Source organism: Canis lupus, chromosome 4, assembly GCF_011100685.1.
Source record: "Canis lupus familiaris isolate Mischka breed German Shepherd chromosome 4, alternate assembly UU_Cfam_GSD_1.0, whole genome shotgun sequence".
NCBI classification, from domain to species: domain Eukaryota; kingdom Metazoa; phylum Chordata; class Mammalia; order Carnivora; family Canidae; genus Canis; species Canis lupus.
This window is the reverse complement of record NC_049225.1, coordinates 70952536-70975136: the sequence shown is the minus strand read 5'-3', so window position 1 is coordinate 70975136 and position 22601 is coordinate 70952536. Positions and strand designations below refer to the sequence as shown.

General features: G+C 46.8%; 1 protein-coding gene across 5 annotated transcripts in view; it reads left to right on the top strand.

Annotated features, from left to right (window-relative positions):
- The window catches only part of OSMR (oncostatin M receptor), a 50571-nt gene that overhangs the window by 8458 nt on the left and 19512 nt on the right, over window positions 1-22601 (top strand). For 2 of the 5 annotated variants that reach the window (XM_038535269.1, XM_038535267.1), the window contains exons 2-7: window positions 3815-3900; window positions 8900-9072; window positions 14876-15047; window positions 17395-17670; window positions 18837-18966; window positions 19528-19679. In XM_038535269.1, coding sequence (XP_038391197.1) covers window positions 3828-3900; window positions 8900-9072; window positions 14876-15047; window positions 17395-17670; window positions 18837-18966; window positions 19528-19679 — 976 coding nt within the window. In that variant the 5' untranslated portion in view covers window positions 3815-3827. Of the gene's footprint in view, window positions 1-3310; window positions 3350-3814; window positions 3901-8899; window positions 9073-14875; window positions 15048-16106; window positions 16258-17394; window positions 17671-18836; window positions 18967-19527; window positions 19680-22601 lie in introns of those variants that run through there. The other 3 variants (XM_038535268.1, XM_038535270.1, XM_038535271.1) reach the window with 3 other exon arrangements.

Below are 22601 nucleotides of genomic sequence, written 5' to 3'. Positions count from 1 at the left end.
TGACCCGATACTTCTGGGGAGCAACCGTGTCCTCGGATGGTGACCGGCAGTGGGGGGCCCCCAGCCTGTCCTCCCCCAGCTCCGAGCCTGGTCAGGAATCAGGGAGATCTGAACAGCAGAGAGAAATTAGGAATGGATTTGGGGTGACGTGGGGTGGGGGGGCTGTCTGAACCCTGCTGCTTCCCGCCCGGCTTCCCTCTCCCCCGGGGGGCGCCAGCACCAGCGCTCCCCCAGGGATGTGGGGACCCAGAGGCTGGGAAGGAAGAGGCGCAGGGCCTTGTCCGTCGGAGCCGGGCGGGGAGGAAAAGCAGCCACACCGGAGCCCCGAATGCCCGGGAGAAGGTGCCAGAGCCGCCAGCCTCCAGGAAGGGGCACGGCCCCCATCCCACACTGCACCCTCATCCTCCAGGGGGTATAGGAAGCGGGGGGCTGAGTTGTCGGGGGTCTGCGGGGGCGGGGGGGGGGGAGATGAGGTGCTGCATTGTCAGGGGCCTGTGGGGGGTGATGCTGCATTGTCAGGGGTCTGCAGGGGGGGTTGCTGCATTGTCAGGGGTTTGTTGGGGGGGAGATGAGATGCTGCATTGTCAGGGGTCTGCAGAGGGCGATGCTGCATTGTCAAGGGTCTATGGGGGGGTGATGCTGCATTGTCAGGGGTCTGTGGCAGGGAGATGAGATGCTGCATTGTCAGGGATCTGCGGGGCGCGAGGAACAGTTTAGGGCGAGAGCCCTCAGAGCTCCTGCGCGGACCCCTTTCTCTCTCTGTGCCACCTTTCCAGGCCACCATCCGGAGCATCACCATTGCCCTCCCTTTAAAATCTCCCGAATCCCAGCCCTCTTCCCACCCCCACTGCCATCACCCTGACCTGAGCCAGCGCCACTGTCCCTGGACTACTGCGTCACCTCCTCTCCGCTGCCCTCCCACCCGTCCTGTCCCCTCCAGCCCTTCCCGTCGCTGTCACCGGGCCTTCCTGTTCCTCTGAGTGACGCCGCATTACTCCTTTCCCGAAACTCCCCCGTGGCTCCCACCTGGTTCGGGGTAGAAGCCGCAGGTGGGACGAGGTTCCCCGCTGCTCCCCGTCTGCGGCCCTCTGACTGCACGTCTGCCTCTCACCTCCTTGCCTCCTGCAACACCAGGTCCTCTTGTCCCCTGAATAAGCCCGGCACTGTCCCCCCTCACCTTGGGGTGTTGGCACAACCTGTCCCCACCCCCCAGCTCCTTCACGGTCTAGTGGTACTAGTGGGGAGCTCACCAGCAAGGAGCCGGGGCCCTCGGGGTAGGGCCCAGGTAGCTGGAGGCGATGTACAGGGGAGGGGAGGGGAGGCCCGTGGGCTGGGCGGTCAGTGGCCTGGGGCCTGGGGGCAGCTGGCTCAGAGCCCAGCCTGTCTCTGGGATGTTCCCGGCTGCTGACTCTCTTTCTGCAAGTTTTGGTGACCTCTCCTGCTTTTACTGGAAGGTGCTCAGGCAATAGCTAGACCCCATAGTCCCTCAGCAAGCGGTCCTGAGGTGGCCTGGGGCCTCAGGCATTGGCAGGGCGGCTGGCCAGTCACACGGCCAGAAGTAGCCGCGGGGACCGCTGGGTCAGGGTTGCCACCTGTCCAGCATGTGTAAACCTGTGCACATCGGCGGGAGAGATGAAGAAACGGCGGACCTGAACGGCTGCTGAACCTCACCTCCCCGGGTTCACAACCTGCCACGGGCAGGACGGTGGGGAGGGGCAGGACCGCAGACAAGTGTCCCGGTGATTCTCAAGGACTTTCTGTGATCCCCAGGCCGTGGAAACCATGGAAACAAGTCCCTCGTAAATACTATTTTCTTTTCTTTTCTTTTTTTTTTTTTTTTAAGATTTTATTCATTTATTCATGAGAGACACAGAGAGAGAGAGAGAGGCAGAGACACAGGCAGAGGGAGAAGAGGCTCCCTGCAGGGAGCCCGACATGGGACTCGATCCCGGGACTCCAGGATCAGCCCTGGGCTGAAGGCGGCGCTAAACCACTGAGCCACCCGGGCTGCCCCTATTTTTCGATGCTGTTACACGGCAGCTTTTATTGTTTCATTTCTGGTTACCCTTAGTTGATAGGTGGCTTCCAACTTGTAGTTTGAAACTCCTCTATCCCTACAAATTTGTTTAAATTTTGCGACATGAAATATTTGATGTCCCAGAACTCCAAAATTTGAAAAAAAAAAAACAAAACACATTTTAAACAGCCCTTTCCTACAGAGAACACGAGACAACCTACATCACTCCCTGATCATCTGTTTTCCAATGTATGGGATGAGATTTCCTTACAGTGTGGTGCCTTGCATTCCTCAGGGGGTTGGATCCTGTGTCCTCGGGGGATGTCAGTGTTAGGAGGATCCGATCTGTGCCCATAGACTGGGACTGGAAGGATGGTTCAGTTGCACACTGAGTGACACACACTTCATATGTTAGCATTTTCCTTTGCCTTGCCTTTGGTTCTGAGCAGAAATGATTTTCTCTTGAATTCGTGTTCTCCCTGGCTTTGGCATTTAGTGGTAGTAGGAACCTACCTGAAGTTGTCAGTAGAGATTTGAGAGAGGTGTCAAGGACCTGTTTGCCAAAAATAGAAGGAGAGGAAAGGGGGCTTAAAGGCATATGAGTAAAAGCTGTCATTTGCAGACTTTTCTTCTGCTGGCACTTGGGCTCCTAGGGAAGCAGACTTGACTACTGTAGAATAATTTAAGGGCTTGGTGTATTCTTTTTCTGTCTTCACTGTTGTTACCATTTAGTTGTGGGTAGTGAAAATGGATGATCTGGGTCACTGAATTTCTTCTGGCTTTGATGAGGGCCAGGTGGCTAGACAGAGGCAAAATGGACTCTGGTTTCATTGCCTGTCTCTGGGATGAGTCAGACTTTGAAGTAGAAAAGTGAAACTCCTCGGGCTTCCCTTGACTAACACACTTATTATTAAATTAAGAACTCATTAGCCTCCTTGAAGTCATCTAGGTTCACTTGTTGTGCCCTCAGATTGTCCTGTGGTCAAAGGACCCGATGAATCAGTGACGCTCTTTGACCTGCTGTTTACAACCCTCCTCTAAAGTGAGGAAAACCGGAAATTATTTTGAACAATGAAATACTGCCAATCTCCTTAGGTGGAATGTGCTGGGGTTAACACGGTGAAATTTTAATAAGGGAGACAGGGAAGATCGAGGATGACTCCCCTATAAGTAATTAATTCAAATTTAGCTCGTCTGAGACCATGGTCCTTTTTTTTATTTTTTTATTTTTTATTTTTTTATGTTTCACTACTGTTTCTTTGCTTTACTTTTCTTTACTAGCCTTCGCTTGGTTTGAAGAAATTGGCAGGTCACTTCTGTGCTGGAACAGCGGTGAGCACCCATAACTCCTGCATCTGGGGTGGGGGCTCTGGGCTGGCTGCTGGTTGACCAGCTGGCTGACCGAAGCTGGCCCCAGGGGAAGCAGCCCTGCTGCCGACCCTCTTGCTCCTTCTCCTGGCTCCATGGAGGGTAGCCCAGACGTGCTCTTCTCATGCCAAAGGCGGAAACATGAAAGGGCAAGCAGAATTACACAGGTCTTTTGAGGCCCAGGCTCAAGGTGGCACACCATTGCTTCTGCAGTTAGGAGCCAGTGCAAGTCACCTGCAGCAGGGAAACATACTCTTCCTTTGGGAGACAGGGGGGACTCCAGACTCACATGACAGGGGGTGCGGATGGAGGAAGGAGAGAAGAGTGGGAGCCCCCAACACCATCATCTACCACCATGGGGTCAAAGAAATTTTAGCTCGGAGCTAAAATTAAATAAAATTTTCCTTCTGTGTCATTTATCTTTTCCAGCAATCTAGAACCTATGGCTGTCTTTTCAGTCTTTCAGACAACATTCTTCTTGGCATTGCTGTCCTTGAGAACTCTCCAGAGTGAAGGTAAGTTGTGGAAAGAATAGTAAAAGAAAAAGAAAATCACACAGAAGAAAAAAAAAAGGGTAATTGGTGCTGAAGAGGAAAGTTGCACAAGTCTTTTCTTTGGAAATTCCTTGGAATTGGTGAGTGGCAGTGTTTCCTTAGTCCTGAGCTAAGGTCTTGGTAGCTCATCGTGTAATTAGCCACACCTTACCCCTCATTTTCTGGCCAGTGCGCTGGCCACCAGGGCGCTCATGAGTGGCTCGAGTTCCACAGAACTTCGTGGTAGATATATTGTGAGTGGCTGTCTCCAGAGGAGTTGCTGTGTGGGGATGGGATGTACCAGACCGGGGTGGGCCACTGGGTTAGAACAAGTTGTGATGTCCTTCAGCGGCATCCACTGAGAAGCTATGTGCTCCAAGATGATATGTTAAGTGCTGAAATCCTGTTTATGGAAAAAGAAACAGTATTTGTCACTTAGCTGCTGTCCCAGTGAGGGCATTTTTCAGGAAGTCAGCTTTGTGAGTGGTGGCAATAAGAATTCCACACGTACAAAATGTTTGTAAGTACTTTGTGTATTACTTTGAACCAGTCTGAAGGTACTCAGGCTTGAGAGAGCCTACTGGTTGATAAAGTTTGTGTTGCTTCTGCCTGTGTTTTACTAAGCTCTGCATTTTCCTCCTTCTGTGTTTATTCTCTGCTGTACTGCCTTTGTAACAGAGTACAGGCATATGCTCTTAGTAATTACTCACAGATTCCCTTTCCATGGATTTCTGAAAGTGCTGTTGGCAAGAAATACCCATAGGATTTTTCTATTTCCCTTAAAGCTCTGTGAAAAGATAGTTGGAAATACAAAGGAGATTTTGTTCTGGTAATAGCTCTGTCCTCTGTCTGGTATTCTTTAAGTTTGGGTCCATTTCTTTTAGGTTCAGCATACATAAGAAGATGCTACTTTTTTGGCTTCTTAAAACTCGTAGTTTGTTGGCAATCTCCCTTGATCTGGAGCTGAAAGATGGGAATTAGGATTTCTCATTTGTAGTGTGTATACCCCTCACCCGATCTGTCCTACTGCTGAGCGTGACACATCTGGGCTGAGGGGGCAGTCTGTACTGTAGGAAGGTTAGGTCCAGTGGGAGCTCCTGATTCTCAGACAGGCCCATGCCCCCAACTCCAGGCTCTCCAGAAATTCCTGGGTATTTATTTAAGTCCTAGCTTTTGGCACAGCTCACTCCCCTTGCGAAGTCTCATCTGATCCAATGACGATCAACTATGTACGTACAAGACACTCTGTTCTCAGAAGCAGCTTGGGTGAGGAAAGTACCCTTTCAGCTTCATTTATGTCGATCAGCCATGAATTTACCTGTTTCTCTCTCCACCAGTCTTTGTTTCTGCTTCCAGCTTTCTCAGCTAAGTGTGCCTGCTTTGCCAAGTAATCTTGTCTTTGTCCTCACACTGCTTGGATTTCTTGTCTCAATTTTTGTGCATCTGCCAAGTACCTGCTAAACCTCCACTAAAACGAATGGGCCTCCCACGCGATAACCCAGCCAGGCTCGGGGCTGAGACTCCAGTTCAGATGTCCTAGCTTCTCCTGACCGATGAGACTCACTTCCAGTAAGCACTGGGGCCCTGTCTGCTTCAGTCAGAGGTGGTGACTGGTTTGTATTTTGGTGGTCTTTTCTTCCATTCTCTTATCTAAATACATACAGACCAAGACGGAGATGTAAATATGTAGATTTTTTTATAGAAGTGAAATTATACTATATATACTAGAAATATTTATACTCTATATAGTTATTAAACTATATATAAAGTATTATGTTGTATATAGTATAAATATATATACTGGGAAATTGTACTATAATACTTAAATATAAGTAAAGTATTAAAAAGTATATCCAGGTAAAATATGTGTATTTTGTTTGTATACTTTAATATATACTTAAAAAAAATTTTTTTAAAGATTTTATTTATTTATTCATGAGAGAGACAGAGAGAGAGGCAGAGACACAGGTAGAGGGAGAAGCAGGAGAAGCAGGCTCCCTATGGGAACCTGATGTGGGACTCGATCCCAGGACCCCAGGATCATGACCTGAGCCAGGGCCGATGCTCAACCACTGAGCCACTCAGGCATCCCTATACTTTTTAAAGCAGTACAACATATGATGAGGGTTTTTACCTTTGGTATTCAGTGTTCTTTTAGAAATAACATTCTATTTAATGGCTCCGTGATGTCCCAACTTCTAAAGGGACATGGTTTCTTTTCTTAATTATTGTTGGGGCCATAGAGAAACTGGGTGAGGAAAGTGGGAGGAGAGTCTATGAGTAAGCCCCAGGCTCTCTGATCACCAAGTCTGCCCTTCTGGGCCACGATCCAGTACAGCGTCATAAAAAGAGAGCTGGGCTCAGGGCCAAGAACCCTGTATTCCTGTCTGGTTGTGTTGAGCTTGGGAAAGTCACTTCGCTTTTTTTAAACTCAGCTTCCGCATCTGAGAAATAACAGGGCTAGACTTAAGAACCTGTGTGGTCCCTTAGTCTCCCTGACTTTACCTTGACATTTCCCACTGTTTCCCAAGGAAGTCCTCATTTGCCTTTGACCAAATTCTTCCTGATTGATGTCTCTCAACTACCCTAGTCATCCCATACTTACTGATGGTATACGTCAATACCTACTTCCTTTTCTACCTAGAGCCTCATGCAGTAGCTTTCTAGAGCTTCCAGAAATACAGTTGATACTGGAAGCTGACTCATTCATTCAGCAAACGGTCACTGGGTATCTCCCATGACAGGTGTGTTATTAGACCTGGTGTCACCGAGCTGAGTAAGACTTGGCCCACCTGTGTTTAGCTCACAGTCCTTAGAGAAACAAACCCGGGACAGGCTCTGATAGCACGCTGTGATCAGTGCTTGAGCAAGGACTTAGAAAAACAGCCCTGGGGAGAAGAGAAGCCAAAGATGAGTAGAGGGGTTAGTGAACTGTTGCTTGTCATGCTCTTGAGAACATGTGGAGATCCTGGGTCTGTGTAATTTGAGGTCAACATCTGCCGCGGGGAAGAGGTTGTGCCAAGTGCTGGGGACAAAAGTCTGTACAAACATGTCTATGCCAAACATGTCTATGCCTCTACCCTCCAGGGAGTTTGCATCTACACTGTGAAACTGACGCCACAAACTACTCTACAGACAGGATGGAACGAGGGCTAGGGAAGACAGGATGATTCTATAGGCACCCGGCATTCTCTGGTGCTATTGGTGCCAAAATTATTAAAACCACTTCCTCCTATTCCACAAGGGAACTGCTCTTTCATTTTCCTGTATCTCTCTTAGGTTAGCTTACATCTGAGGCTTGGAAGACTCACCCAACGGACTGGTTTAAGAAGAAGATGAATAATGGCTGTTGCCTTTAACTAGAACTAAGAATAGGGAGATTTTATTTGCAAAGTAGAGAAAAAAGTCTCTAACCAATAATAATAATAGAAAGTGGCCACCATATTTTTGGGGCTTTGAGCGTTCAGAAATTCCAACTTACCTCATTACACTTTGTCCAAACAGGGTCTGATAAAGGATTCACTCTGCCAAAGCTCATCAAGAATCAGAATACTAAATAAATAAATAAACAAACAAATAAATAAAACAAAAGAAGACTCAGAATGCCAATTAGTTAATTTAAGTGGGTAATAAGACTGGAAAAATAACTGGTGCCAGTCTTTTGGTACAAATTGACCCAGAAAAACTAAATTACGCATTCTGAAGTATCATCATAGTGGAGTGAACCACTGTGAAGAATATTTCTTGTAAAATCTAGCATATCATATGGTTCTGAAAGTAATGCATGTTTCTGAAGAACATTTACAAAATACAGAAAAGTATAAAAAAGCAAACTAAAATCACTCAACCTCGCCATCCAGAAATAATGAATAGTCACATTATAATTTTACTTCCCTTTGTAGTACATAAGTACTACATAAATAAGTACTTTAAAAAAATAAATAAGTACTTAAAATACATAAAAAATAACATAAGTACTTTAAAAAAATATAAAATGGAATGCATAGTCCAGTGTATTTTTTTCAGTGTTTGGGAAAGATTGAGAAAAACACATAGTTAAACTTGGCAATGGAGAGAGAATGGAATTGGTAGGATGGTGGGTTCTCAATTTCTGTATCATTTGAACATTTTGATCATGATTATGTCTATGTAAAAAAAAAATTTGAGGTGAAATTTGCATAACAAAAAATTAATCATTATATGGTTAAAAGGAACAAATCAGTGACATTTAGTACATTTGAAATACACAACTAGCACCTCTGTGTAGTTCCAAAACAGTTTTATCACCCTGTAATCATGAAGCAGTATTGCTCTCTTCCTTAGCCCCCAGCAATCACCAATCTGCTTTATCTCTCTGTGGATTTTCCTGTCCTGAACCCCTGTGTCTCTCCAACTGGGTTCCTTCCTTGAGCTAAAGACATTGTCATCATTATTTTACTTCACGCTAAGTGTCTTGCTGGTCTCATCCACAGAGTTTAGTAAATTAGTAAATTCTTGCCAGAGGTGTTTTAAGTTTAGTGCATTGAGATATAAGCAATCATGTCTAGAGATAGGGTATGCTCCCACTTTATGGTTTTTTAATAAACTGTGAAATATTGATTTCCAAGCAGAAAACTCATTTTTGATTTCCAGAAATATGAAATTTACAGCCAAAAGTCCTCTTATATAGCCTTGCTAGAAATTTCTAAACCAGTTAGATTGTCCAATAAAGTATCCTTTTGTTTTGTTTTACTGTTTATCTCTTTATTAACTTGCTATGAATTGTTGAGTAAGTAATTTCATTTATCTAAGCCCTAATTTCTTTATCTACCAAGTGATTTCTGAATTCCCTTACAGACTTCCAAGATGTCTGCTTCTAAGACGTACATGTGAGCAATATTTTCCAAAACTAAACAGTGGTGGTATTGACCTGCTTATTATCTGTAACTATTCAATTGCGCTCCCATTAAACATTATTTCGTATTTGCTTTTGGTCTTTCAGTTTTGTCTGAACCTTTGCCATGGGCCCCTGAATCCTTGAAAGTTTCCATCAATTCTACACATCAGTGTTTGCATTTACAATGGAGTGTCCACAACCTTGCTTATCATCAGGAATTAAAAATGGTTTTTCAGATAGAAATCAGTCGAATTAAAACATCTAATGTCATCTGGGTGGTAAGTATTTTTTTTTTTTTTTTTGGCTCAACATTTTAAAAATCCTTTCCTGACACCATGATTTGTTTTTTATAACATCCGCAAAAATGCCAATATGCAAACATTTTGGCAACTCAATATGGTTTTCCAAAAACAATTACATTTCTGTGTTTTTAGTTAAGAGAGTATGGGACCAAGTAACATGACAGCTTTGGTTCAGTAGGTTGGATGAGGTGTGTTAAGGAAGTAGATCATTTCCTCATTTCTGCTCTGTCCCCTAAGCAGGACACTGGAGCTGCCCTTGAGCCTAATTCCAAAAATCCATGACCATCAACCTTTTTCCTCTTCCCTCTTTCTTCCCTGTCCACCAGACATTTTCCTAAGTAAGATATAATTGTTTGGCAACATCCTTCTGGCCAGTGGCTTCCTGTCTGTTTCATACTGTGCCAAAATACGAGGTAGGATGAGTCTCAGCACTGTGTGTTCTATCCAGCAAAGAGCTTCTTCCTGGACCCACCCACCATGTTGGAGAGTAGCTCAAGATGTCCTTTGTTGTCTCACTTGTGGCTTTTTCTACAACAAATTAAATCATGAAAGTCCTTCATTTCACAATCATTTTGCCTTTGAGTTATTTGGGGTAGATTTTCCACTTGTCTTGGTTCAACTCATGGCTATGTCCATTTAGTTGATGCTTCTCCAAAGTGTTGGGACACTTTGGTGGTTTCTTTCAATTTCCATTGTCTGGTCTGGGGAACCTTAATAATCTACCTGCATATACCATGTTCATTCATTATCCCCGGATGTTGAAGGACAACATGATGGAATGTTTTCTCATTGAAGGGGAACTTGCCTGGTGAGAAGGGGAACACAGGGATGTGTCACTCCTGGGGACCTTCATTAGCTCAGCAGAAGGCTGCTCTCTTCTCAGGCAGTAGAAGCATGGGCCCAGGGATTCAGAATGGTTTGTTTCTTTTTTGCTTTTTCTTTTTTTTTAAAGATTTTTTTTTTTTAAGATTTTTTAATTAATTAATTTATTTATGAGAGACACACAGAGAGAGAGGCAGAGACACAGGCAGAGGGAGAAGCAGGCTCCATGCAGGGAGCCCGATGTGGGACTCTATCCCGGGACTCCAGGATCACGCCCTGGGCCGAAGGCAGGCGCTAAACCGCTGAGCCACCCAGGGATCCCCTGGTTTGTTTCTTTAGTAAAGTATAAATGCCGTTAATTTTAAAGCCTCTAGTTACATTTCATATTCATGACTGCATTTGAGATCTGAGTGAGAGCCTTAAAGTATATATAAATTTACTTTATATAAATATAAATTTACTTTATATAACTCTGATTCTGTCAATTTAGGATTGATGCCAGGTCTCCATTTCCACTCATCTAAGAGTAGTTTCCCACAATGAGAGTTGTTTCGTTTTTTTTGTTTGTTTTGTTTTTTAATGAGAGTTGTTTCGTGTTGTGATTTTAAGTGATTGCATTGCTCATGTACAGCTGCTCACCTTTCATTATCGGCGCATCTTCCCGCTATTGTACCTCATACCAATCATTTTTATATTTTCATATTTTTATATTCTTAACGGATACACTCACCAGTTGTTGACTTGGACCCAGTACAATATTGTACGAAGGATATATTGAGGCCAGTTGTCTAAGAAAAAGGAATTTGAGAGAAATGCTGGAAGAATTCATGGAAAACTAGTACCGAATAACACCGTCAGCAGAAGGAGCGCTAACCATAGACCCAGTGGATCCCATTTTAAATTTTTCTGACAGGGAGTTGTTCATGTCTGTTTTCACTTACTCGTTAAGAGTTCTTTATTCAGGGTAAAACAGCTTGTGAAACCTCTTCCGGGAACCTACTGAGGCCCCAGATCTTTGAGACTAGAGTTCTGCTTGTCCAGGGTATGGTCCCCGTGTCACCCAGGCCAGCCTGACTGGGGAAAGGAGAACACCAAAGCCCGGAGAGGTCCGTTGTGCTGCTCAAGGGGCCAGAGCCAGGAGAGCATCCACCGCCTCCCAGAGGCCCACACGGGGGTGACGGCCACAGGCACCCCCGGTCGTCGGTGGCTGGTCATGCCTCCCGGCCCAGCCAGTGCCTCCAGAAGCCCTTGTCTGACCCTCACAGGCCCGGAGTCCAGGAGACCCCTGAGATCCCCCTCCGGTTGCGGGAACGGAGCCCGCCTCGGGGCTGCTTCTGTGAGGAGCACAACCTCCCCTCGCGGGGCAGTTCCCTGGAGCGCAGGCCCCGGCCCGGTCGTTGCTGCTGAGGAGGGGCCGCTTCAGGACTCCCGCGCGGACGGCCGGCCCGAGAGGCCCAGGTGCTTGCGGCCGGGCCAGGGACCCGGATGGATGGCGTGGGCCGCCCACAGCCCGTTCCGTGTCCGCCCTCCGGCCACTTGCTCTGTGGTCCTGTCAGTGGCAGGAGAAGGCAGCGTCGGGTGGCGCCCAAGCCTGAGGAGGCCCGAGCCGAGGCCGCCAGGGGTCGTGTGCGCCTCAGGGAAGAGTCCGGGGCCTCGCTCGCGCTTCCAAGAGATGTACGCGCCAGTTTCTTGCGACTTACTGGCATCTGCCGAATTAAACTTGCCGCCTCAATGAATGAAGACAGCCCAGGGCAGCCTGGGGGCTCAGTGGTTTAGCGCCACTGGGGACCCGGGATCGAGCCCCACGTCGGGCTCCCTGCGTGGAGCCCGCTTCTCCCTCTGCCTGTGTCTCTGCCTCGCCCCCTCTCTCTGTGTCTCTCATGAAGAAATAAATAAAATCTTTAAAAAAAGAAAGAAGAAAGAAAGAAAGAAAGAAAGAAAGAAAGAAAGAAAGAAAGAAAGAAAGAAAGAAAGAAAACAGCCCAAACACGATTCATCACATTAAAAAAAAAGTCACTGAATCGATGCATTCAAGGAAAGTTTTATCTCCTCCATTAAAGGCTGTAAACAGTACGAAGCACAAGTTGGGGTTGGACAGAGTCCTTGCCAGGAGTGTCAGAAAGATAGAGCCCTCTGCACATGAATGAGCCGCTGAAATCACTCAGCACATGGTTCGGGACCGTGAGCCTGGGTCCAGCAGTTATTCAAGGCGTAGGTCTGTCAGTGCTGAGGGGACGAAGCCGCAAACAGGAGTGTCCCAGGTGTGGGAAGGGCGGTGCTGGTTGCCGACAAGGGGCCTGACCTTCTCCGGCAACTTGGAAGAAGGTCTCTTGGTGCCACCAGAAGAAAGAGGATTAGAAGCTAATTTTGCAGGGAAGGTGGAGAAGAATATTCTGGGGAGAGCCCATGGCCGTGAGCTGAGGCCCAGAGGGAAGGGCTGTGAGCTCCCAGGCCTGACAGCGTGGAGCACAGAGGGGCAGGTGTGGCCTGGGCTGGACCACACCGGATGCTGGAGGTCATGCTCAGTTTCCTTCATTATCCTGAGAGCCACGGAAGAAGAGGGGTGACAGGATCTGGTTGGAAGTGTTTGCAAAGTCCTCTCTGGCTGCACAGTGGAGAACAGGTGGGGAAGTTGGGGAAGGCAAAGCATTACCGGCTGTGGGCTGGGTCCAGCGGAGAGGGGCCTGGAGTGGCTGGTGACCCTGGGGGTGACAAAAGTGGCCAGATTCCAAAGAGATAAAGGACGTAAAATCCAGACTGTGACTTGTCGACAGCAAAGTCACCATTACTGATAGAGTTTCTGGGTTTGTTTGTTTGCTTTTTGGTATTTGCTCTTAAACAAAATTTAATCAAAATGTACTCAAGACTGCCCATATTAAAAAGAAAAGTTGCATAGGTCAGGACCTCAAAACTTGTATTTAAAAAATATATTTTGGGGGCACCTGGGTGGCTCAGGGGTTGGGCATCTATCTTTGGCTCAGGGTGTGATCCTGGGGTCCTGGGGTCAAGCCCTGCATCGGGCTCCTCACAGGGAGCCTGCTTCTCCCTCTGCCTCTGTCCCTGCCTCTCCGTGTCTCTCATGAGTAAATAAATAAGATCTTCTTTAAAAAAAAAAAAAGGTAGAAGCATATAAATGAATGAATGAACAAATGAATGCATGTCTGGCTTCTCTATCAACGCCTTGTGAATCTGGTTAGCATGACTTAGTTATTCTGATCCAAATTTACCTGCTCAACTTGCAGGAAGAAAGTAATGCAATAAACCAAAATGGAACCATCTTCTAACTTGGAGTCCTGCATAGAGGGCAAGGGATGCGCACTGTTAGATGTCGCCCAGGTGGGCGGAGGTGGCCTCTCCCCAGGGCTGTGTTGGCCTCTGCCGGGGGCGCCGGTCAGCAGCCTGGGAAGGGGAAAAGGGGTCGGTGGAGAGAAGGCCTCAGACTTTGCTGGTTCCATGTTGTGTGTGACATGCATGTTGCCCGTCCTCATGACTGTAGGGCTTGAGATTGGCCCCAGGAATGGGGATGCAGACTCAGTTTTCCAGGACGTGCAAGTGTTTGTTGTCCCTGTCACCCAGCTGTGGAGGAAGAAAGCCAGTGTCCTGGGGGGCCCCACTGAGGAGCATGAGTGTCCATGAAGAAGCATGAAGCACAGTCTCCGCTCTCTTGGGGCCATGCTCCAGCCGGGGACGCAACCACAGAGGAAATGCCAACAACTACACAGTGCAGAGGCGGGGATGGATGTGACCCACTGCACGGGCAGTGTGGAGACATGAAGCCAGGGACATTGTGTGAGCAAGTGTTGAGGTATAAAAGTACAAGGTAGACCACTGTGTCCAGAGAGGAGACGCCTGTGAGGGAGAGGTAACGGAGGCAGGATGTAGATGGCTGGGAGGGTAAGTGGTAAAGAGCCATTGCAGCTTATTTTGTTAAAGAAAGTATTTTAGAAAGATCAAGCTTAAAGGCTGTTTGGAGGAAGACCAGGGTGGCTCAGTTGGTTAAGTGTCTGACTCTTGACTTAGGCTCCAGTCGTGATCTCAGGGTGGTGAGATCAAGCCTTGCATTGGGCGCTACACTGAGTGTGGAGCTTGCTTGGGATTCTCTCCCTCCATTTGCCCCTCCCTTGCTCATGCATGTGTGCTCCCTTGCTCCCTTGCTCGCTCTCTCAAATAAATAAATAAATCTAAAAAAAAACCAAAACAAAACAAGAAAAAGGCTGTTTGGGAAGACCAGTTGCAGTTCAACTTGGGCAAGCTTCCCAAGAGCACAGTGTAGGACATTCCTGTGTGGTTGACCTCTCTGGAGACTAAAGATTCTCACAGAAGAGGATATGGCTCCTTGGCCACCATATCTGCAAAGATAAGAGACCAAACCAACTCAAACAGAAAACAGATAAAGCCCAAGGGCCTCATGGAGACCCACCTGCTGGCTTCTGGGAGCCATCCGTTCTCCTGGGGACCAGATAGGACTGCCCTCTCTACCAAGATTTGGCCAACTTGATCTGACTGCGGCTAAAATTAAATATTAAAAAAATACTCCTCAGTCTTGCTTGCTTTTAAAGAATGACTCAATTAGTTCTCTAGTTTGCAGAAATTTTCTCAGCAGGCTCCGTGTGATGAGCGCGGTGCCAACCTTCTGGCTTGGATCTCTTCCCCCAAGACTTAGGTAGCTTCAGGTTTCTCTCACTTGCTCCCCACGAGCCCCCTGGAATCGGAAAGCCATAGGGGGCGGGAGCTGAGGGCTCCAAATGCAGGAGGCTGGGGCAGGTCCTGCTGAGACATCAGAGCAGGGCAACCGGCGGATTAGGAATGGACTGCACCTGTGCATATGTGGCCACTGCACTGGGCTCCGGGGTGGGGAGAGCTTTGGGGTAACTCTAGTCAAGGCATTTTCCAGGATGGCTTGACTGGAGTCAAGGATGGCATTATCCATGTTTCCAAATTTTCTCTTTATTTCTAGGAGAACTATAGCACCACTGTGAAGGGGAACCAGCTTCTGCACTGGAGCTGGGAATCCCAGCTGCCTTTGGAATGTGCGAAACATTTTATAAGAATGAGGAGTGCGGTGGATGATGCCACAACCCCTGAGCAGAGGTTCTGGAGCAACTGGAGTTCCTGGGAGGAAGTGGATGGTAAGAAGGAAGGTGATAAAAGAGGGAAAAGGCTGAATATTTAATATTTAAATATTTAATATTTTGGAGGGATCAATTGTCAAATAGGAGAAGTCTCTTTCAAGGAGACTGAGTAGAAACCGCGATTATTTTTCTTTGTCTTCCATCGGAACTGAGAAGTATGCGTGTGAAGCTTGCCACCAGGAGATAGACATCTATGATCTTGCCTCAGAATTTATTCTTAGAGGTAATTATGCAAATTCAGGCAGTTTTGTATTCGTTTTCCAAACACGTGACCCGTGTTTATTATAGAATGCTAAGAGAACAAAGCAGGACATAAATTGTACCTATGTTTTTATTAGAATAAGACAAAAACGTGTATGCCTCTAGAGCAGAGGCTGGGAAGCTTTTGTGTAAAAGATAAGATAGGAAATATTTTAGGTTTCACAGACCCTATTGGTGTCCGTCAAGGCTGTTCCAACTCCGCCATTGTACCATGAAAGCAGTCCTAAGCAATATGTAAACAAATGAGAATTGTTGTGTTCTAATAAAACTTTATTTAAAAAACAGATGGCAAGCTGGAATTGGTCCATGGGCCATAGTTTACCAATCCCTGATGTAGAGAGAAGGGGTGAAATACGGAATAGGGAAATCAGGCCTTCATTTGAGTAATGAGATTAGGGATAAGTATGTTTTAAGTGTCTCTTAATTTTGATAATTTAATTTTGTTATTAATTAAAACTTAGAGTGGAATTTGCCACAATTTCTTATGCTTCATTTCGACTCTTGGCTGGTTCTAAAGCCTTGGCATTTGGTTCTCTCCATTTGCATACCTTGCCAGATAATCTGCAATTCTTGCCCATAGAACCATTCCTCCATTAAGTGTTTATGCAAATTTATTAAGCCAAACTGAAAACACATGAACCCACAAGTAGCCTAGTATTTATTTAATACTGGTAACAAATCTGCATTTTAGCCATGTCCTAAGCACTCTACATATTAATTTAGCCCTCAAATCAGCCCTTTGAAATGTATATTATTCTTATCCCCCCTTCACAGAGGAAGAAACTGAGCCACAGTTAGCTTAAGGAATCCATTAAGGTCATCAAGCCACTGAGCGGTAGAGCCAGAATTTCAGCCCAGACAACCTGGCTCCAGAGGCTGCCCTCTTGACATGACCTCCTACTGCTGACAGAGGGGCACCCAGGAAAAAGCAGAGACTGAAAAGATAGTAAGAGAGAACTACATTATAAGCAACTGTGATAGAATGGACTAGATTTCTCAAACTCTGTAACTTCCAAACTAACTCAAGAATGAATGGAAAGACCTGACTGATTATTCCTAACCCCCAAACGCTGGCTCTCAGCCACGGTTGCACATTTGAATCACCTGGGGACCTTTATTTTATTTTTTAAAAAGACTGTATTTATTTATTCATGAGAGGCACAGAGAGAGAGAGAGAGAGAGAGAGAGAGAGAGGCAGAGGGAGAAGCAGGCTCCATGCACGGAGCACAACGTAGTACTTGATCCCGGGACCCCGGGATCACACACTGGACCAAAGGCAGATGCTGAACTGCTGAGCCACCCAGGCATCCCGAAAAGGAGATTTGAGTGACTGGTATTCCCAAGAAGGTGGGCAGAGATGAGGTCAGTGGTACAATTTAGAGATTAAGAGGGACACACGGGGACACCCGGGTGGCTCAATCAGTTGAGCATCCAAATCTTGATTTTAGCTCAGGTCCTGATCTCAGGTTGTGGGATTCAGTCCAGCATCAGGCTCTGCACTTAGCGGGGAATCTGCTTGAGGTTCTCTCTCTCCCTCTGCCCCTCCTGCTCATGTTCTTTCTCTCTCTCTCTCTCTCTCAAATAAATACATACATAAAATCTTTTTTTTAAAGAAAGGATGGGGAGCCAGGTGGCTGCGGAGATGGACAGACCTGGCAGGGGCTTTGCCGCTTGCTGGGTGAGTGAAGGTGGGCCCAGGCCTACCTGTACGGGTGATGGCACTGGTAGGAGACAATGTACGGCCCACGGGACAACGTACATCCCACGGAATGCAGAGCCTCCTTTGTGGCTGCAGCCCATGGCGAGCAGCCGTGGGCGTCGTAAGCAGGGCTAGCAGTGCCACAGACTCCCAGGGCGACAGGACGTGGTCTTTGTAGTAGGAACAGCGGCAGCATTTTGCCCAACAGTGGGAGCCCTTGTACAGGCAGCAAAGTTTATAGGTTCATCTAGAAATTGAGGCTCCTCTGCTCTCCAGCAGGTCGAGGAATCTAAAGCTGTCTGTTGAGAGTGAGACCAGAGGGGCTGGTTTGAAATTTGAGCGATGTCCTAACTGTGCTGTGTTTTTTTAAATTTTATCTTGTAGTACAGAATTCTCTTGGACACGAGCCATTGTTCGTTTTCCCTAAAGATAAGCTGGTGGAAGAAGGCTCCAATGTCACCATTTGTTACGTTTCTAGGAGCCAGCAAAATAACATATCCTGTTATTTGGAAGGCGTCCGGATGCAGGGGCAGCAGCTCGATCCAAATGTCTCCATGTTCAACTTGCACAATGTTGCCTTCATTAGGGAAACGGGGACAAATATCTATTGTAAGGTGGACCGAGGAGATGACATAAAGGGCATCGTTCTCTTTGTGTCAAGTGAGTATGCACGTCCCTGTGCTCTTCTCTTCCCGCTTCTATGGAATAGATGGAATTTCCTTTATCAGAAGACAAGTCAACATTTCTGCTCATGGTCTGGATGCTCTTTGGTCCCCAGAGTCTTCTAGGAGAGACTCCGGAAAAGACACCCTGAAGGATTTCCTGTTGTTTTCTTGTCCTTCTTGACAATTTGATTCCTAGAAACCAAAATTACTAAAAGGGAGAAAGTTCAGGGCAAGGCCGTGCCTCGCCTTGGCCGTGTGGAGTGACCGCAGATTGGCACTGCGGGGACACAGATGGCCGGCCAGCCGAGGCCAGGGAGGCAGCCGGTGGTGTGCCTGGGGGGCCTGGGTTTGGATCTTCTTCTCATTCCCCCCATGGCCATGCACAGGGGGAATGAGCAGGTGGAGGCCGCCCGTCCCGAAGCGGGTGTGGGAGACGGCAGGGGCCCCCGTGGCTGGCGGCGGGGGCGGGGAGGGAGCGTGTCCCTTTCTCCAGAGGTCTGGGTGCCGGTGCCCAGTGGCCTCCTGGGTTTGCGGGAGACCTCCTGCCCCTGTGCTGCAGGGAGGGCAACGGCTGGGACGGCTCCGTCCTGCTGCTCTGGGCCCCTGGCGCCTCTGCCCCCCTGACCGAGGCCCCCGCCTGTCACAGGGGCTCCGGGGGGGCTGCCTTGGTCCGTGGGTGCTCAGTGCCCTGCTGCTGAGTGTAGCAGTCCCCCAGATGGGGGCTTCCTGGTGTCCCAAGCATAATAGCCCCGAGGCCCCAGCTTCCACGGTGAAACAGCGGGCAACACTGATTGCATTCATTCCTTCTTTCGTTTGGTCGGTCTGTTGGTCTGTCCGTCTGTCCCGCAGCGATACTGGAGCGACTACCAGCAGGCCCTGGGGGGACAGCATCCCTCACGTGGACACAGTGCAGGCCCTGCCAGCTCCCATCACCCATCCCGGGTGAAGCCTCAGAAAGGAACAAGGGAAGGAAAGAGAAGGGGCCGAGATGAGGGGCCCGAAATGTGATGTTCTGGGGGCGCTGGTGTCCTCCTATCAGTCAGGGGGACCCTGAGGCCTCAGACCCAAACAGAACTTTGCTGTTCCCCTTGTCTTTCGATAAAGGGGTTTAACCCTTTTCGATAAAGGTCTTTTCATCTGTTTTTCTCTTTGTTTGGACAGAAATACTTGAGGAGCCCAAGGATTTTTCTTGTGAAACCCGGGACTTTCAGACCTTGAGCTGTACTTGGGATCCCGGGAGAGACACTGGCTTGCTCAAGCAGCTTCCCCAAAGCTACACTTTATTCGAATCGTAAGTCAGCTCTGAGTGAGTTCTTGACAGATGCCTCCTTGTTCAAGGCGCTTCTGACAACAAGAGCCACCCTGAGGTGTTGCCGTGGAAAATGTGAACAGGCCGTTTGCAACCGCCCTGCCAGGAGGAAATCTTGAAGCGGTCGCAACTATAGGAGACTTTCCACCTGACTTTCATGAAAGGAAAACGCAGCTTAAAAATGATAAGACCATTAACGGTGAATCTTGATGTGAAAATAGTTCCATCTGATGATCTGGGTCTACCTAATTTCTAACTCTTTAAGAGTCTTTAAAATAAATTAAGGAGTATTCTCACCACCCATGTTGGATGGTGGCGGGGTTGGGGGGCAGTCACTGATTCATGGTTACACAATTAACCCCAGAATCGAATTTGTTGAAACGACAGTTTCAGTTGTGGTATTTGTTGATGGGGGACCGATGCCATCCTGTGGAACATAATGTGAGGAGCGACTGAGTGTGCCCCGAGCACAGGGATACGTACCTGTGTTGACAAAAGTGTAAACCCTGAACTTGTTGTGTTTTGTGTGTTTTTTTTTTTAAGATTTTCTGGGAAAAAGACACTTTGTAAACACAAAGGCTGGTGTAATTGGCAAGTAGCTCCAGAGTCCCAAGAAATGTATAACTTCACCCTCACGGCCGAAAACTACTTAAGAAAGAGAAGTGTCCACATTCTTTTTAACCTGACTCATCGAGGTGAGACTGGTGTCGTAGCCCACTGTGGTTCTGCTCCTCCACTGTGTGACGCACTGTGTGATCCAGGGAATGTGCTGTTGATTTTTGCCTAATTCATATCCTAAGTGAAAGTTTTAATTGATAACTCTCGTTGATGCCACACTTCTCTTCATGGATGCATGTGTGGCCCGTGGTCCCCTGTTATTTGTTTTGATAATGTCATAAGCACGTGCATGCTCAGTACTCACCTTGAGACTAGAACAGTAACTCACATCATCTCCCATCCCACAGCACCCCCACCCCGCTCCGTCCCCCGAGATAATTACAGATTTAAATGGTGGATGTGTGTGTGTGTGTGTGTGTGTGTGTATTCTCATTTCTGGTGTCATCCTTAAATGCTGTATTTTTTATTTTGATCGGTTTTGATGTATGTAAAAGACCTCAAGCCATATGTAATAATGGAGTAACTACTGTTTCTGTGATATTAAATTACGGACAGCGACCCATATCATTGAGTGTTATTATATAGTCCGTTGAGTCCTACTGCCGTAAAGTATTTCATTGTGTAAATGTATGGTATTTTGTTCAGGCATCCCCTTTGATGGTTTTTCAGGTTACATGAAGGGTTTTGCTCTTGGGTACGGTGCTGATGTGAGCATTATCTACGTAGGACTCGCCATTAGTTTTCTTGAGTGTGTACCTAAGAGCGGAATTGGTGAGGACATAGAGAATGTAGATGTGCAACTTTGGACACAATGCTGATGGTTTTCCAAAGTGGCTCTACCAGTTGTAGTTCTGCAGTGTGTCCACGTTGGTATGGTTGCCCATTTCATCTTGTCAGTTTACCGGGAATACCGTGGTATTCTATGATGGTTTTGATCTACAAAGTTGAGTATCTCTTCCTACGCTTTGACCACATGTTTTCTCTTTTATGAAATGCAGAATGGTTACCCGTGTTCACTTCTTCTAGAATGCTCATCTTTCACCTTTTGCCCTCTTAATTCCTACACATCTTTTAGATTTCAGCTTAATCATCACTCAGTCAGCCAGATAATTACAGAGTGGCTCCAGTGTAGCCAGGCAGTGGACGAAGCTGGGTAACTGCCCCTGGTGAGCTTGTAGGCTAGAGTGTGTCAAGGGGGGAGGGGTGCTGAGGTTGGGGATTGGACACATACAGTAAATAGACAGTATTTCAAGTATTGAGATACGCTGTGGAGATTGTAAACTCAGGTAACGTGGTAGAGAATGCCCGGGATGCTGCTTCAGTTAAGATGAGGCAGTCCAAGAATGAGACAGGAGCAGAAAACATCGAGGGGCAGAGCATTTGAAGTAAAAAGAATAGGATTTGAAAAGGTCACGGGATGGGAACAAGCTCTGGGTTGTTTGAGAGACAGAATGTTCTTTTTTTTTTTTTTTAAAGATTTATTTATTTATTTATTTATTTATTTATTTATTTATTTATTTATGATAGAGAGAGAGAGAGAGAGAGGCAGAGACACAGGAGGAGGGAGAAGCATGCCGGGAGCCTGATGTGGGACTCGATCCCAGGACTCCAGGATCGCACCCTGGGCCAAAGGCAGGCACCAAACCGCTGAGCCACCCAGGGATCCCCGAGACAGAATGTTCTTATGCCCATATTATGAGAGAAAGGTGATTGGAGTGTCCCGGTCACGCAGTAACTGTGGCACGAAGAGGGTAGTCTTGCCGGGGTGTGTTAGAAGGCGTTCATCAGGACAGATAAATGATATGACTTACGCAGTGGGAAAAGATCACTCAGGCTGGAGTGTCCGGGCCGAAGGTGGAGACAGGGAGATGGTTGGGAGGCTGTTGCAGTCATCAGGCCGAGACATTGCACCAGATGGAGTGAAAAAGTTGGTGGGAAGTGGTCATATTCTGAATTCACTTTGGAATATAGTTGGTAGGACTTATTTAGGGAAGGCATGTGTATTACAAGGGAAAGAGGATTTTAGGATGATTCCCAGGGTTTTGACTTAAACAGTTGAGCTAATACTGGAACGATTTCCTGAAATGGGGAGGATTTGGGGGGAGGAGCAGCCCTGAGCAGAAGCACAGAGTTCTGTTTCAGTGGTGTCAAGTTCAAGATGTCTTTCAGATATCTCAGTGGAGATTCTGAGGAGACCGTTGGGTATAGAGTTTGGAGGGCATAGGAGGAGAATTAAAATTTTGAGTCATCAGCCAATTGGATATGAGATAAAGATGAAGGCTCAGGATAGGGGCTTCTAGAACTCCATCTTTTAGGTCAAAAGGCCTTTTACACTTTCACTCTTGTCATCTCACTTTCAATGTTGCATTTATTTTTGTGGTTATCGATTCATGTTTGCTCCCCTGTTGCGCTTTGAAGGCAAGGTCCATGACTGGTTTTATTTTCTCTACCACCTGACAATTTCTCTTTTTGTTGGCATGTTTAGAACATTTATATATGGCATAATTATTTACATGGTGGGACTTAAGCTTACCATTTTATTATTTATTTTCTAGTTGTTCCCTCTGTGTTTTGTTCCTCTGATCTTTCCCATCCTGCCCCCTTTTGGATTATTTGAACATTTTTTAGTATCCCACTTCAATTTATCTATGACTTTTGCCTACATCTCTTTGTATCCCTGTTCCCCCGCCCCACCGTGGAAACTGAAATATGTTATTAATCTTTCATAGTTTTCTTAGGGTTAATATTCTCCTCTTCAAGTAAAATGGAGAAGCTTTACAACATGTCTTCCTTTGCCCTCCACTGAGGGCAGCAATACTTCAAATTTGGATCTTCTCCAATCTGCCTGCTGCTATTAACCTTTCAGAGTTCTGAAGCAGAATATTTAAGAATATTCCATGCACTCTATTGACTGGATTCAGTGAGATACACAGATTGGGAGTGCTTATCTTGTCTTTAGAAGACCTGAACTCATCCAGTCAGTTTTTCACTTCAGATAT